Source organism: Solenopsis invicta, chromosome 2, assembly GCF_016802725.1.
Source record: "Solenopsis invicta isolate M01_SB chromosome 2, UNIL_Sinv_3.0, whole genome shotgun sequence".
In the NCBI taxonomy this organism is placed as follows: Eukaryota; Metazoa; Arthropoda; class Insecta; order Hymenoptera; family Formicidae; genus Solenopsis; species Solenopsis invicta.
Genome location: NC_052665.1, coordinates 11,606,395 through 11,621,628, shown reverse-complemented (window position 1 = coordinate 11,621,628; position 15,234 = coordinate 11,606,395). Strand labels below are relative to the sequence as shown.

Here is a 15,234-nt window from a genome sequence, read left to right as displayed (position 1 = left end):
TTAAACGCGCGACGCGACTTCGTGCTATCCCGACCGATCATTGTCGTCTGGGCGACACGAAGGATCCAAGATTCTCCTCACGACGATTCGTCTTGATTCATACTTGGCACGAACGCGCGAGCTTTCGTTTTCGGAACTCTCGAAACCCTCCTGGTGCTCACGCGTGTCGGAAACTCGAAATAAGAAGCAACGGAGAGAAGCTGCGAAACACGATTTGAACGCGACACGACTTCGCACCATGCAATCGACACGACGGATGTCGTACGAAGGCCGACACTTCACTTTCGACAGTCCACGACACTCTCGAAACACTCGGATACGAGTTGAAATGCGCTGCGACGCACCGCGACCTTCCGCCATGCTCCCTAACCGACCGACTGCTGGGACTGCGTACTGCGTAGCGGCGTGACTGGCGCGTGGCCACGTCCACGCGCCTGCGCGCCGCTGCGCCGCTACTACGCAGTGCCAGCAGTCGGTCGGTACGGAAGACGGGGGGGAGGGGAGACGTAGCGTGTCGCTGCGCGTCGCGGCGCATTTTTAAGTTGCATCCTCGTCGTCCCGTACGAGGTTTTGATGCGAGCGTTTCGAGAATTTCGTGGAGTGTCGGAAGTAAAGTAAATTGTCGAGCGTTCGTGCCAACATTCGTTGTCAGTCGGATGCGATGTATTGTGCGAAGTTGGCTGCCATAAGGATACGCAAGAGCCATACCCTTGTAACCCTTCTATTTCTATCATAATTCTAACCTATTTTACGTCATTTTACATCTTACGTCAAAGTCGATGTAAGAGGCGAATCTTTACGGCTCATCAGAGTTGTTTCAAGACACTTCAGTTTGCTTCAGTTATATCTGCTTTGAGAAGAATTAAGGTACAATGATAGCTTTACTATGAGAATAATTGTTATACTGTACATATAGATACGTATAAATTATAATGACAGAGAAAACAAAATTTTTTAAATAATTATTTAGCAATTGTCTATAATTTATTAACAATTAGTTGTTTGTATTTTTTATTATCCAGTAATTATCTATATTTATTAATTATTAACTTTGCTAAACATTCATGTTTCTAATTAATTTCGTATATAAATAAATTGTAGCACAATGGGAGAACGTAAGGGAACGAATTTATACTATCCACCGGATTATGATCCCCGTGCCGGTGGTCTCAATAAATTCTTAGGCACTCATGCATTGCGTGAGCGAGCCCGCAAGCTCCATATGGGCATCTTGATCATACGATTTGAGATGCCTTACAATATATGGTGCAATGGATGTGAAAATCATATTGGTATGGGTGTCAGATACAACGCAGAGAAGAAGAAGATTGGAATGTACTATAGTACCCCGCTCTATCAGTTTCGCATGAAGTGTCATCTCTGTGATAATCATTTTGAAATAAAAACTGATCCAGCTGTAAGTTAGGCAAGAAACTAATCGTCTAGACACAGCATACTAATATAATAAACTATTATTTTAAAACTCTTGCCAGTGATACATTTTCATTAAAAGTATACCTTTGATTTGTAGCATAAAATAAACTTTCAATATTCTATGTTTAGACACTTAGTTTTGTGATTATACAAACAAGTTATAATATGAATAATATGATAAAATGAATTGTCGATGATCATAATATGTGAATTTACTTTAGCAATATTTGCTAATATTTCTTATTGTTTTCTTAGAATCTGGATTATGTCATAGTGAGTGGTGCAAGACGTCAAGAAAATCGGTGGGATCCTAAACAAAATGAACAAGTAGTACCAGAAACTAAAGAAGTATCATGCAGATTGTATGACGATGCAATGTACAAATTAGAACATGGTATAGAAGATAAAAAAGTAGCAAAATCTCGAGATTCAGCACTGGAAGGCGCATTAGCCATGAATGAGAGTATCTGGAAAGATGATTACAGCTCTAACTGTGCCGTGAGAGCTTTATTTCGGGTAACAAATTTATTTTTATAATACTGTATTGATAATTCTTTTTGCAAAAAAATAAATAAGAGGTTGACTCAAAAATTAAAAATTAAAGTAACTGGAATAAAAGTGACGAATTTGCATGATAAGCAGTTCGTACAATTTCAAAAATGATATATATATAATTCGATGAATATAATTATATAATTAATACAAGTTTTTTCCCATACAAAATGTATTTAATGTTAATAATAATAAATTTGAATTTTTACTAAATGACTAGTGCATTTCATTTCAGGAAAGAAAGAAAGAGCTAAAGAAGAAGCAAGCTGACGATCATGCATTATTAAAAAAGACAGGACTAGATATTGACCTAGTAAATGAGCATGAAGACGACATCAAACTAGCTAAATTACTAACTCCTAAGAAAGGTATTTATTCAATATTTTTTAAGAAGGTATTTGAATTCGTCATATTAATTTCGCAATCTTTAATTTTTTAAATCTAGTATCAGATACGTAACCGACAACTCAAAGAACCCACGAGTATCAATTTTCCAAAAAATTTATGTTATAAAGTGTTGTTAGTACTTTCTTAGTAGGCGAGTGATTATTTTGACCCTCTATATCTCTGAAACCAATCGTATGTTCAATGTAAAATTTCTCTGTGATTAATGTCTCATCATGAGTTATTTTTTGACATAAAATTCGATTCCAAAATTGAGGACTGATATATGAGCAAAGAATCCTTTTTGCGGATGCTCTTTCTAGTTGATATCTTAATTTTACAAATTTTTCCACAAGGCAAGGGAAGATATTTCTAAAGAATTACAGTATTGAAATATAGAAAATTAATTTTATTTTAAACTTTCTCTTAAAAAAACTATACAGTCAAGAAAGTTGACCAAATTTAGAATTATTTACATAATTATAAACGTACTAATTTGTTCTGAAAATTCGATCATGATTTTATATGAAAAAAAGAAGCACCTCGAGTAAACTATAATACACATTCCCTATTATATATTTATGTTTTGAGTGTTTTCTTTTTAGATGTAAGGAGAAAAGGAGGCACAGAATTGAAACGCTTAATCTCGATCGTGCGATCTAAAAATAGAAAAAAACTATCTTCTTCGATTAACCGATTGAAACCACAAAGCCAGGAATCATCGAAGATACAAGAAGTAACTGATAACACTACCACCTCCAAAGCTAGTAGTTCTAACACATCTTTGGTCAATTACGACAGTTCCAGTACCGATAGTGATACTTAGTACTTTATTTCTATCACAAAGCGATATGTACGATATATATTTGTAAATAAAATATTACGAAGATAAAATTTATTGTTTCACAAGAACTGTTTCATTTACTGTTTCACTAATATTAAGAGTAAACTGCAACACATGTAACAAAATACAAAAATATTTTGATAAAATATATTTTGAAAATGATTAATTGTAGCTATGTATAATTTCATTGAATTACATGTTGGAAGAATATTTTTTACTCGAAAGAAGCCATCCCATAAAGTTCATATCAGACTGTGCATTGAAGATTGAATATTATAAATTAAAAATTTAAATTTTATCCGATCAAAAGAAAATGGATTAAAATTAAAAATATCTGATTGATCAAATTATAATTTTAAATTTGCAATTTTAGACCTTGCGCACAATAGAAGAATATTAGATATTAGAAGAAGGAATTAAAATTTTAGAATCTGTTTCCTTGATAAATATTAAATGCATAATATGAATAAAATATAAATGTGTATAAGATACAATTTATTATTTATCTGTAGTGTTTCATTGAGGAAACTGGCTCTAAAATTTTAATTCCTATTCCTAATATCTAGTATTCTTCTATTGTGTGTAGGCTTTACTTTCCAATGTGTAATCTGACACGAATTTGACAGAGGCAGTAATGTAAGTTTTTCTATAACTACATTGCACTAACTTCTTTCTTAGAATACACATATTTCTATAGATATAAAACAGTAAATAGAGATTTCTTGCAAGAAATTGTATTGAATATAAACGCTTGCAAGAAATAGATTTAACATCGTATCGGCATTACTATTCATATCTAGACATCGATGGTAGGCTGCTGCTCAACAATTGCAGCAATTGGAGATGGCAATCTTCTCTTCACTACATAAATCTTCTTGTTAGAGAGGCATACAATGTAGCAATGGTCCTTATACTTGATCGATATTTTATCAAAAGGATCATTAGAGGGGAATGCCTTGGGATCAACTTTGCTTGTCAGTGTGACCAAACTGCTAATAATATTTGCCACTCTTTCATCATTTTCCAAATCTCCTCCAGACTATGATACAAATACAAAAAAATTCATTATGCTGGTATAGAAAAGGAAAGAGCAACATAAGAAACAGTTCCTTACTGTTAGTACAGCACCATCCTCAGTTAATACCAGATATCCAATTTGATCAGGTATGCGCTCCAATGCCAACATTTTCTACAAACAAGAGGTGACTTGTTCTGAATCAATACATGCTAATCGATATAAAATTAAGGGAATAAGTACAAGAGATAATAATGTAAAATAAAAAATATTCAAATTTTTTTACACTAATGCAAATTAGTTTTAATTTTGGTTTAACTTACTTTCTTAAAATTGAAAAAAAGATGTAAAGTACGACTGATACAACTGTCTTTGTCCGACGTTCTTTATTTTCACTTCGATGCGTTTTTGCACGAAATGAACGAATCTGACAGAAAAAAATGTCGCTCTGCCTCGCCAACCAAGATAACAATCTTTAAGGACGACTTGAGGTTGGGAAACCTGTTTATATATCAATGAAATGTAACAACATGGAGTGCGTTCTAGATTTATAAAGTACCGCCACCTTGAGGAATCCTTGTTATACAATATACTTTTTACTCTATCGATACATTATCATATTCCATTATCGCTCCAACAATGATAAAGTAGAAATTTATGCTAGATAGTATGGTAAGACGATATATGCAATTTAGCGGCAATATTGCTCGTAGCCTATTTCTATATTTTACACAATTGTACAAAATTGTGTTTTACAATTATTAACGAGAGAAACAATGCATAAATAGTATTTATAATGGTGTTAGTTTTTCTAACAGTTTTCTGATGTTATACGTATAACAAATCTATGACGAACAAACGTATTATACAAATTTACAAACGATTCTTTATAGAAAGACATATTGCGCATAGACATATTGCAAAATCGAACTCCGATATGTTTCCTTTTTCCATTTGCAAAAATTAAAAAGCTTGGCGAGTGGATCGCGCGCAGAGCGGCCGCGCGGATCACACGCTTGCGCAACGCTTGCGCCAGTGGTTCTCCGCAGATGCAACTCAGTCACGTCATTCGTCGCGCGTCCTTCGAGCGCGATTGTCGCCGGTTCGTACGTGAAACGCGCTCGTTCGTACGTTCTTTGTGGTATCCGCGCCACAGACCACGTGGTATCCGCGTTTCGATACTCGATCGCGGCGCGCGCGAATCTTCGAAATTCGAAGCTACTTCGCGTGTCTTCTTCGAGTTTCGCGTTCACAGTTACACCGGTTCTTAAGGATAAAATAATTGACAGCCAAAGAACGTCACGCGATAACGAATTTATCGAAATTCGAGCTTTCAACGAGTGCGAGTGACATGTTAGCGAGGAGTGACCATTGATTTCCTGTATTCCTGTTCACGTTCGCAAGTGCGTGCCAGTGCGGTGATATGTCCAGAAGGAAGCAGGCAAAGCCTCGATCACTCAAACGTAAGTCATCATTCTTTAATGTGACCAGATATTTTCAAAACTTTATCACCCTTTAAACATATTGGGTTTACCATCGCAATTTGATAAAATTTATAAAGTATTTTTTAATGGGATTTTTTGCTAAAATCACGATATTTTATAAATTGGTGAAACAGTGAAATAACCTTGAAAGCGCAAAATTGTCCCGTCAAAAGCTAGACTTTACATTATTACATCATCATCACAATTTTGATTAATTACTACTAGCCAAATTTTCTACTTTCTTAGTCTAATATTTCATATTATCATACAAGTTCGATGCATATTCCGATTGCTTGTAAGATCGAAAAATAGAAAAAATAGAAAAGATAGAAAAATTGTCTACCTTGCAACCAATTGGAATGACAAAACGAAATATCACACATACGGTGCTCTCTCCTTATAGAAATGCAATACTGACAGTAATAAATTGACGAGCAATTTAGGTAATATATTACTTAAATTACTCGCCAATTTTTTACTGCCAATATTACATTACTACACAAGAAAATATTATCAAATTTAGCTCTTTTACCGGAAATCAATTTTTGCCGGCATCCAAATAATCTACATTTTTACAATGCTCTCAAAAAAAAATCATCAAACTTTTAAGGGGGTTGACAGAAGATTCTTTCTTTCTATAGGAGAACCGGAGAATCGTTCAAAAAACTAAAGTCTTTGGCCAAAAACTGAATAACTGGCAATCGTAGTTATCATTATATTTAGTAGGAAAGTCTGATATTATTAACACCTCGCGTCTTTCTATCTCTCATTAATAATGCGTAAAAATCGAATTGAATGAATTAATAAAAATTGTAATTACTTAAAAATATCTTTATTTTGTTCTAATGTATCGATTTCACATATTTTAGGCTAAAAAATATGCTTTCTGTTCAAAAATATAGTGTAACAAAGTTACAGGATTCCACAGATCTCGATATGGCAAGGAAGATAATTAAAAATAACGTTGGCAACTTGGGGTTAAAACTTCTTTGTGTGATAATAGTGAGATTTTGACTAAAATTTTTCGGAATAATTCTCATCGTATTAAAAATCATCGTATTAAAAATCAAAACTCCTCCTACTGTTGTTTAATTTTTTTAAGGAGGTAAACTACCCCCAAAAAGAGTTATTGCTACAATCAAAAAGTTTTTGGAAGTAGTTTGCCCTTTCAAAGAATTAAACAACACTGACAAAAAAATTAAATTTTTAGTACGGTGGTCAAAAAATCTAGACAAAATTCGGGACAAAATTGCACTTTTATAATTGTTATTATACCAAAGGAGTTTTATTATACCAATTATCCTTTTATAACTATAACTGTGCTTGGATGATATTGGAAATTCAACTACTGTAACTCCCCGAATCTTCAAACTACTACTTCTATACTCAACTTGAAATTTTTCTGAGATTAATATTCATTATATACGTATAGTATACAATTCGATTTGAATTTGAAGAACCACAAAATCCATATTTTTGCTGTTACTCTTTCTTCATGTGGTCAAATGATATCTATTTAAAATTGTAAAATTCTTTAAAAAAAATTTCATGTTTTTGCTTATGTATAAAACAATGTTTGTTACTTTGATACTACATTTGTTCGTGATACAAGCTAGATTAGCACCTAACTTATTGTTAATTTTATCTACAAGCAAGTATTAGACCGTTTATAAATCATAACATAAAACTTATGACTTGAGATAAATTAAGATAACTGACATGTGTGTTATAGTATCTAAAAATTTAGCTAGATGCAGATCAGAAAATAATTTTATGTTGAACTATCAAAAGAATTATATAAGACATTCAAACATGATTATTCTGCTGCAAAGTTTTGACATTCTAAAAACTAGCTTAAATATCCATCCAAAATAATATTTTTAATGATTCAATATAATTCTTTTCAAATCTGCGATTCATCAAAATCGTTCTTTCCAAGTTCGAAATAATATTAAAAATTATTTCGCATTTTTGCGATTGTACCGAGAAAGAAACAAAAAGAGCAAAGGTAAGAGGGAAGCTTTGCGCGCGGTAAATGCACAAGGGAAAAAATCAAAATAAAACAAATTTGCCGTCCCTACGTGACGGCGGCTTTACGGAATTAACGTTCATGAGCTCTCACATTTGTGTCACAAAGACACGCGAATAATAGCAAAGTTCATCGCAAGGTGTTCATCCGTGTGAAAGTGTCGTAGTGTGGCGAAAAAGAAGTCTTGGCTAAAAGGGTGCTTCGCGAAACTTCCAGATACGTGCAACCGTACCCCGGCATAAAAATAACGTACGATACGAGTGCCGAAAGCCGCTATTGTTGCAGAAAGTCTACCATAACACTGTAGTAATTACAAAAACGACCAAATTTTCCAAGTTACTTTAAAACTTGAAAATTCTACTGTTTTAACAATTGTACATTTGCATTTTATGATTTTACATCAAGATTATATTTTATTTTGGTGCAATGTACAAAATGAAACGTGACTTGTAATATAATTAAAAATAAATAATCTAAAAAAGATTTTTTATTTCCGAGAAAATAGATCAAAAATTTATCAGATGTGTATGTGATACAATTTGATTAACAATTTGACTAACAAGATTGTTATTTATATATTTATATACGCAATTTACTATTTTTATTCATTAATAATTGAGCTTTTAATTTCAATTCGAGTTATCGTAATTACACTTAATAAAGAAACGTTTATTATTTGCTGTCTGGAATTATTGTAATTATATCATTATTATCATTATACAATTACATTAAATTATTATATTATAATTGTATTTTTAAAAAGCGGCGAGTAAATAATCTAAACAAAATAGAATTTTTCGTACGAGGTTTTATTTCCAAAAAAATAAATTAAAAAATTCGTCGAAAACAATTCGACTAATATGTTCGTTATTTACGCATTTATACACTGTTTATCTATTTTGTCGTTAACAATGACATACCTACTCTCAAAATTTTATCTAATTTAATTTTTAGTTTCTGATTGAGTTATCACAGTTACATATAATAAAAAAAAATTTGTATTGCTATATGAAATTACATTAAATCATTAATTTTAACAGTCTCATTCATTTTTTAAATCACAGTTGGTTTCTTGAAATTGAAAAATATATAAGTAATTGCTCCATTCGCGAAAAGTTGATTTTTGTCAATTGGTAACGGTATCAGTTATCATGTAACGCAGCATCTCTATGTCAATTCGTCACGGTGAATAGTGAAAAACACAGGGAAAAATAAAACTGTAAAAAGTTAAACTTCTGCTCCGGCATCATGCGAGAATGCTGGATTGTTGGAGCAGATCGGGAGCATACGTGCAATCGAATAATTGAATTACGATTGCTGTAAAGAATGAAAGATAAAGAAGAAAAGAAAGAAATGAGACGGAGTAAATGGTGTGAGAAAGAGGCAAATTATAAATGCAGAATAAAGACCGAGAAAAATGCAAAAAATGAAACAAACGAACGTGGGAAGAGAAACGAGAAGAAGAAAACGCATGTTCGGAAAGGAAGAAAGAGAAGTAGAGAAAGAGGGTTGTGGATTGATCAAATGCAGAGGGTAAAAGGAGGACGGAATGTTTCATCATGAAGGCAGAAAGAGAAAAACGAATGAGAGAGAGAAAGAGAGAGAGAGAGAGATAGAGCAGGACATCAGCAGACATGAACGGTTGGAAGCAGAAAGAGAGGCAATAGATACACGGGATGGATAGAGAGAAAGATAGAGGGAGAGGAGAGTCAGTAGTCAGCCAGGATGGAATTAGGTGGAAACCCGCGGGAGACCGGCGCTCGTCCCCAGGGAATCCCCGGCCTCTGTAATCACCAGTTCGCCTATCCTATCCAATTCTGGTTGCACTCCTCTCGTCCTCCTCGTCCTGCATCTCCTTTCGCGCGCGTATCTCGCTTCTCTAGCCTTTCAACCTCTCTCCTCTTCCCTTTTTTGTCCCCTCTCTCACTCTCTCTCTCTCTCTCTCTCTCTCTCTCTCTCTCTCTCTCTCTCTCTCTCTATTTGTATCATTTCCACTACCGATTTCTCCCCTCTCCTTTGAACCTGCTGTTTCTTCGAGTCTCTTTCCGTTGCTACACCGCGCGCAACAGTTCTTCATTCACCTCTTATCTTTATTTTACAACTTTTCGTAGTATACTTCCTTCAAGTCTTTATTATTGTAAAAAATTATTTAAACTTGAACAAGAAAAGTATGTGTGTACTTCCGTTTCAAATATGATTTTATATATTTAGTTTATTTTGTTCACATATTTAAATCTGCTATTATGGATAAATTGTTCAAATGCTAATTTAAATTTAGCACAGCTTTTATTATTAAAATTTTAATAATTTAAACGCAACATTTAATAAGATTTTATTTACATTTTATAATAATATTTAGTTATTTTAATATTTTGCAAAGTAGAAAAAAGTATTAAAAAAATTTTTTTAATGCAAAAAGATTCTTAATTTTGAGGGTAAGAAATACCCTCTTAAAAAGGATTTCTAACAAGATTTAAAATATTCTTGACGTACTTATTGCAACTTATGCAGTAGAAAAATAAAGCAATATTAAAGTAATATAATTCCTATTTTTCGCTTTCAAATTAAATAACACTGATTTATTATCTTGGGACGAGAATAGTATACAATAAATTTTATGTATATATTCTTATGTTTAGAATAAAAATTTGCTCAATATTATAACGCACGATAATTATAATTAATCGCTATATAGTTTGGGACACCGATAGGGAACTGTACGAACCAGCGCTTTCTCATAAGAAAGATGCAATGCATTACAATTAAACGTATGTATCTACGGAAAGCTTCTACGTGTAAAGCGAGTTCTCATTGGCTTTTATGTTTTGAGATGAGATATTTATCTGTAATCCTTTGTAAGTCTTTGTGATATTAAGTATATTTAAGAAGTATTTTTTTTAACTTTTCTTCAGATCAATCTATTGTTAAATCAAGAATGTTACAAGATTTGTCCATAATTTTCTATTGTCTGATTTTGTCAAGAAAATTCGTCAAAAAAATTAATGAAACAACACTAAAATTATTTTATTCTAAATTCAAAAATTTTTTCGTTAAAGAATAAAATATTACTTTTTCGCAATAATAATTAAAATTATCTTTAAATTTATTTTATTTTATGATATACATAGAAGAGTAATAGCTTTGAATCCAGAAATCTTTTTTGTGAATGTCATGTTAATATAAATAAAATATAAGTAGTTTACTTCAAAATCAAAATGGATCTTGCAAATTAATAATGATTTCAGTTCTAACTATAAACGTTTCAAAAATGCGATTTACGATCACGAAAGATCTCACAGGCACGCGACAGCTGTACGTAGCATCGTGTGTATGATACAGGCCCTTTATTCACCGAAATTGCGATCGCACCGGCGGTACTCGTATCATTTCTCGTTTGTTGGTAGAATTGACGATTGAGCGGAAACGAAAGTTTTCACATTGCTCGTTTCGAGCCGACCAGTCGCTACTCGGTAGCCACATCCGGATTTCAATAGTGAACGTAAAAGGCACTCGACTGTCGAAATATTAGTACTGATTGATGAGTAGGAGTGTTGTTTCGCAAATCACGATTTAAATAAGATAAAACAACAGTATTTGCAAATTTTTGTTTCGCGAAACATAAACTGTTTTTTTTTACGTCGATCGAAATCACTTTTTTTACTATAAATAATAACGTTTCTTAAATTAAATAAACAAATTAAAAACTTGATATCAAAATTACAGAAAACCATAATTCCGCTAATAAGACAAGCAATTACTCAACCTATTTTTTTTCTTTTAAATAACGATTATCTATAATAAAGAATATTTTCTTAATAAAATAATTTTAAAATAAGCTCATCAACTTTAGAAAAATTCATTATCATAAAAAAAGAATTTATATTTTTGAAATATTGTAAAATTTTATTAAAGAAAGGAGCAATGTCTGATGAATATGGATAGAATATTTCAGTGGAGTTGTAATGTTTTTTTCTGGCTGATTATAGAAATATAAGATCTAGCGTTGTCCTGATAGAATAAAATACCCTTTCTATCTATTTGCCAATTTTGGGCGTCTTTCTGCAATAGCTTCTTTCTGTTTACTCAATTGGCACAGTACCTGTCTGAATCAAGCCGTATGTTCTTTGAAAGAAGCTCGTAATACACGACATCCTTCCAATCCCACCAAATACACACATGATCTTCTCCGGATGAAGTCCAGACTGTGAAGTAATCAATAGCTTTTTTGAACGGTGGTTAGGACTGTTTTTCCACCGTTATTATAAACAATCCATTTTTCATCGCTCGTCACTATTCGTTCTAAAAATGGATTTTCTTCGTTGCATTTAAGTAATGAATTACAGATGTAGTCAATTCAATTTTTTCAGACAAATCATGCGGCACTCAAGGTATCAAGACGATTCATACAGCTTATGTAAATGCCTGATGACGATTGAATGTGATAAATGGAGTATCTCTGGTAAACTCTCGCGTTGTGTATCGTGAATTATTCGCGATTAAAGTCTGTATTTCATCATCATCATCAACGGCAGTCAATTGATTAGTGCGCTTCTCATCTTCGAGTCTCGTATCACCAGCACGAAACTTCGTAAAGCATTTCTAGCACATATGTTCAATGATTGTCTCTTAAAAAAAGCAAATATTTATTTCGTTTGCATCGCGTTTTTCTCTTTTCGAAAGTAAAACAACATTAAACAACGAAAATATTGATTTTGCTCCATTTTTTTTTTTTTTTAATTTGAATACAAACGCTTCTACATACAATCTGCACTAAATGACACTTAGAGGTATCACGTTAGAATGTATTTAAGCCATCTAGATTGACGGTTTTTTAAATAAAATATAGTAACATCGTTTATTGTACATGACTTTCCTTCCAATCCATTGAATGTATCAATATGTGTTAAATATCCCAGCAAGAAAGATTTTAATCCACTGTGTTAATACCGATGTGAACCTACTGGCCAGATTGTTAGATTTATCCTATAGTATTGTAATAAATAACGTGGAAGACGTAGATAGGTAGAAAAATATCCGACGAACATTGTACGCGTTCGCTTATTGCAGTAAATAAACGGTCGTCTTTTATCGGATCAAGCCGATTGCTATCGCGTGGTCAGGACGTCACAAGCCAGTGGTTAGCCACGAAATAGCAAGCCGGACCGATACTATTGCCAGTGATATAGGGTGTTGCTAATTAATGCACGATAATGAACCTGCGCGCGACCGAAGCCGTATTAATGGATTCCAATGCCCTCGTCATAACGTGGACAACCGGTAGGTAGCAGTTGAACGAAGGATAATTGCGTTAATGAGAATATATCGGCTTGCATCTGCAGACTTGAAATTATTCCGACTTACGCATTTCAAATTTTTTTTTTTTTTGAAAATCGTAATTAAATGGGCAGACGTGTTCGTCAAATTTATGTTTTACGCTCATCAAGATTAAGTTTTAATCAAATTTTTGTTTATAATTTTATCAATGCCAAATATTTCGCTAAATAAATATTAACATTATTCACATTTTTTTTTACATTGACACTATTCTTGATAAAAATTCACCATATAATAAAGAATTTTATACCACTTATTTTTTATAAAAATATTTTAAACTCCTTTTACTTTAAACTGCATAGTGGTAAAATAAATAAAGTAACACTATTTTAATGTAAACAAAATCTCACTAAATGTTATTTTAAATTATCAAAATTTTTAGAATAAAAATTTTATTAAACTTGAATTAGCAGCTGAGTGAAAATTCACTCACACTAGCATTCTAAAATTACAATTAATTATTTTTGTCACATATTATTGTCAGCTTGACATAAAAGAAGGTGCATCGTATGAAAAGAATAAAAAACTCACGCAAATATTCGTTTATGAAGTAAAAATCTTCTTGTTGGTATCTTTGTACGACAACGGACACATTATGGAAACTGTGAAATGCAACTGTACTATTGTTGTTACTGTAATATTGTTAGAGAAATCTTAATTTATCAACCTGTACAATGCGTTATTAGAGCTGCATTATATATCGTATGTAAATTTGGTTGGCGGTGTGCATATGCATTTCTAATGGCAAGTATGAAGGAACGCCTAAATATACTCGATAGATAAGCGCATTATAATTGGTGAGTAGGACGCAATGACCTGAATCATGTGCATTATGCCTCAGGAACGTGATTGTAATTTGTGCGTACTCGCATAAATGCATAATTATCGTCCCGGAATTAATTTACACGCGCAGAAATGATTAACGATCCGGAACCAGAGCGGCGCTTGCTTATCGATGATTATTTCCCTCTCTTTTTCTACCTTAAACATTAGAGCCAAAATTCGATCGACTGCATTGAAGACGTGTAATTAAAGTGAAAATTATACATTAACTTGCATTCGAATCAAATTGCTTCTAAATAAATTAGTTTTATAAAAAGATTACGTTAAAAGCAATTAGTATGATAACTAATTATGATAACATTCACGAAAGAAAAAATCTGATTGTATAAATTAGATATCTAATAGATTCAATTAGAAAGATACAGATCAGACTTATTTTAAAAATCTATCAAACATTCTAATTGTAAAAATTAAAAGTCCAATCACGTTAATCAAAATACTCATTGGTAACATCAAAATATATTCTTTACATACTTCTTGTTAGTAATTATACCAACAAGAAATACATAAAGAAGTTGGTTTAATAATACTAAAATATTTTTCTCAACGTAATATAACTAATTGATAACGCTATCAATTAATAAATTTAATTAATTGGTAATTGTTTTCGATATACTTATTGTTAGTATAAGTAATGCAAGATAGATTACTATCGACGTTATCAATAACAAAACAATGCCTATGTTATTTTTGCTTACGTTATTTTCTTTTCAGTAGTAGCAGATTATCAGAATGGACAGCGGGCGGTCGCATTACTGGTACAATGTAAATTTCCGGCTTAGCATTTTAAGCCGTTTAATCGTGGCTTCTCTAAAACTTAAGCCGCTATTAGTTTTTGCAGTGACAGCACTAAGTCCTCACCGGCGGTCATAATCATTATAACGCGTCCGCTAACTCGGATTAAGTTATCGGCCTCTCGTTAAATTATTGTCTACGAAGAGCGCCCACTTTCTATACGTTATGTGACTTCCAATTCTACCCATTTCTTGTCTCTTGTTACACTTCGATAGGTATTTTTGTGTCAAAACTATATTAAATGTAACCATTACTTTTATTCATGATTGGTGTCTAAGAGAAATTTTCGCGTATTCTCTCTCTCATTATCTCTCTAACTTCAAAATTATTTTGTAATGACAGTATTAAAGAAACTGTCTATGCTTTGGAAAAAATATATCAGTAAGTCATCGTATATTAAATTAATAGTTCATAAATGAAAATTTCGAAGACAACGCGTACAGAAAAAAATAGTATTAAATTAAAACTAATGGTCTACTTTACAATAATTATATATATAAGTATTTTATATATAAGTAAG

General features: G+C 32.4%; 3 protein-coding genes across 4 annotated transcripts in view; 2 read left to right on the top strand and 1 right to left on the bottom strand.

Annotated features, from left to right (window-relative positions):
* The first annotated feature begins 473 nt into the window (after positions 1–473).
* On the top strand, positions 474–3,385 carry LOC105196797 (coiled-coil domain-containing protein 130 homolog). The gene is made up of 5 exons (XM_011162910.3): positions 474–867; positions 1,102–1,417; positions 1,690–1,950; positions 2,222–2,354; positions 2,976–3,385. Exons 2-5 carry the CDS (start codon positions 1,106–1,108, stop codon positions 3,194–3,196), a joined length of 927 nt encoding a protein of 308 aa, XP_011161212.2. The 5' UTR covers positions 474–867; positions 1,102–1,105; the 3' UTR covers positions 3,197–3,385.
* Positions 3,342–4,765, bottom strand: LOC105196794 (ragulator complex protein LAMTOR4 homolog). 2 transcript variants are annotated; one of them, XM_011162909.3, is made up of 3 exons: positions 4,553–4,765; positions 4,329–4,441; positions 3,342–4,253 (listed from the first exon to the last, which is right to left on the bottom strand). In XM_011162909.3, the coding sequence occupies exons 2-3, from the start codon at positions 4,398–4,400 to the stop codon at positions 4,011–4,013; spliced, it is 315 nt and encodes a 104-aa protein (XP_011161211.1). In that variant the 5' UTR covers positions 4,401–4,441; positions 4,553–4,765; the 3' UTR covers positions 3,342–4,010. The 2 variants fall into 2 exon arrangements, with proteins under 2 accessions (XP_011161211.1, XP_011161210.1); XM_011162908.3 differs by having other exon boundaries at positions 4,329–4,403; positions 4,553–4,762.
* A 544-nt stretch (positions 4,766–5,309) lies between these two features.
* The window catches only part of LOC105196798 (zinc finger protein 423 homolog), a 103,731-nt gene continuing 93,806 nt past the window's right edge, over positions 5,310–15,234 (top strand). Inside the window, 1 exon segment of the mRNA XM_026135574.2 lies at positions 5,310–5,692. Coding sequence (XP_025991359.2) covers positions 5,653–5,692 — 40 coding nt within the window. The 5' untranslated portion in view covers positions 5,310–5,652.

What these genes read in the sequence shown, in the direction of transcription:
- LOC105196794 (XM_011162909.3), bottom strand. Translation starts at nt 4,400, where the DNA reads ATGTTGGCATTGGAGCGCATACCTGATCAAATTGGATATCTGGTATTA. An exon ending in AGGATGGTGCTGTACTAACA is followed by an intron (nt 4,254 to 4,328) that starts GTAAGGAACTGT and finishes TTTGTATCATAG; the next exon opens with TCTGGAGGAGATTTGGAAAA.
- LOC105196797 (XM_011162910.3), top strand. Translation starts at nt 1,106, where the DNA reads ATGGGAGAACGTAAGGGAACGAATTTATACTATCCACCGGATTATGAT. An exon ending in AAATAAAAACTGATCCAGCT is followed by an intron (nt 1,418 to 1,689) that starts GTAAGTTAGGCA and finishes TTGTTTTCTTAG; the next exon opens with AATCTGGATTATGTCATAGT. An exon ending in CCGTGAGAGCTTTATTTCGG is followed by an intron (nt 1,951 to 2,221) that starts GTAACAAATTTA and finishes ATTTCATTTCAG; the next exon opens with GAAAGAAAGAAAGAGCTAAA.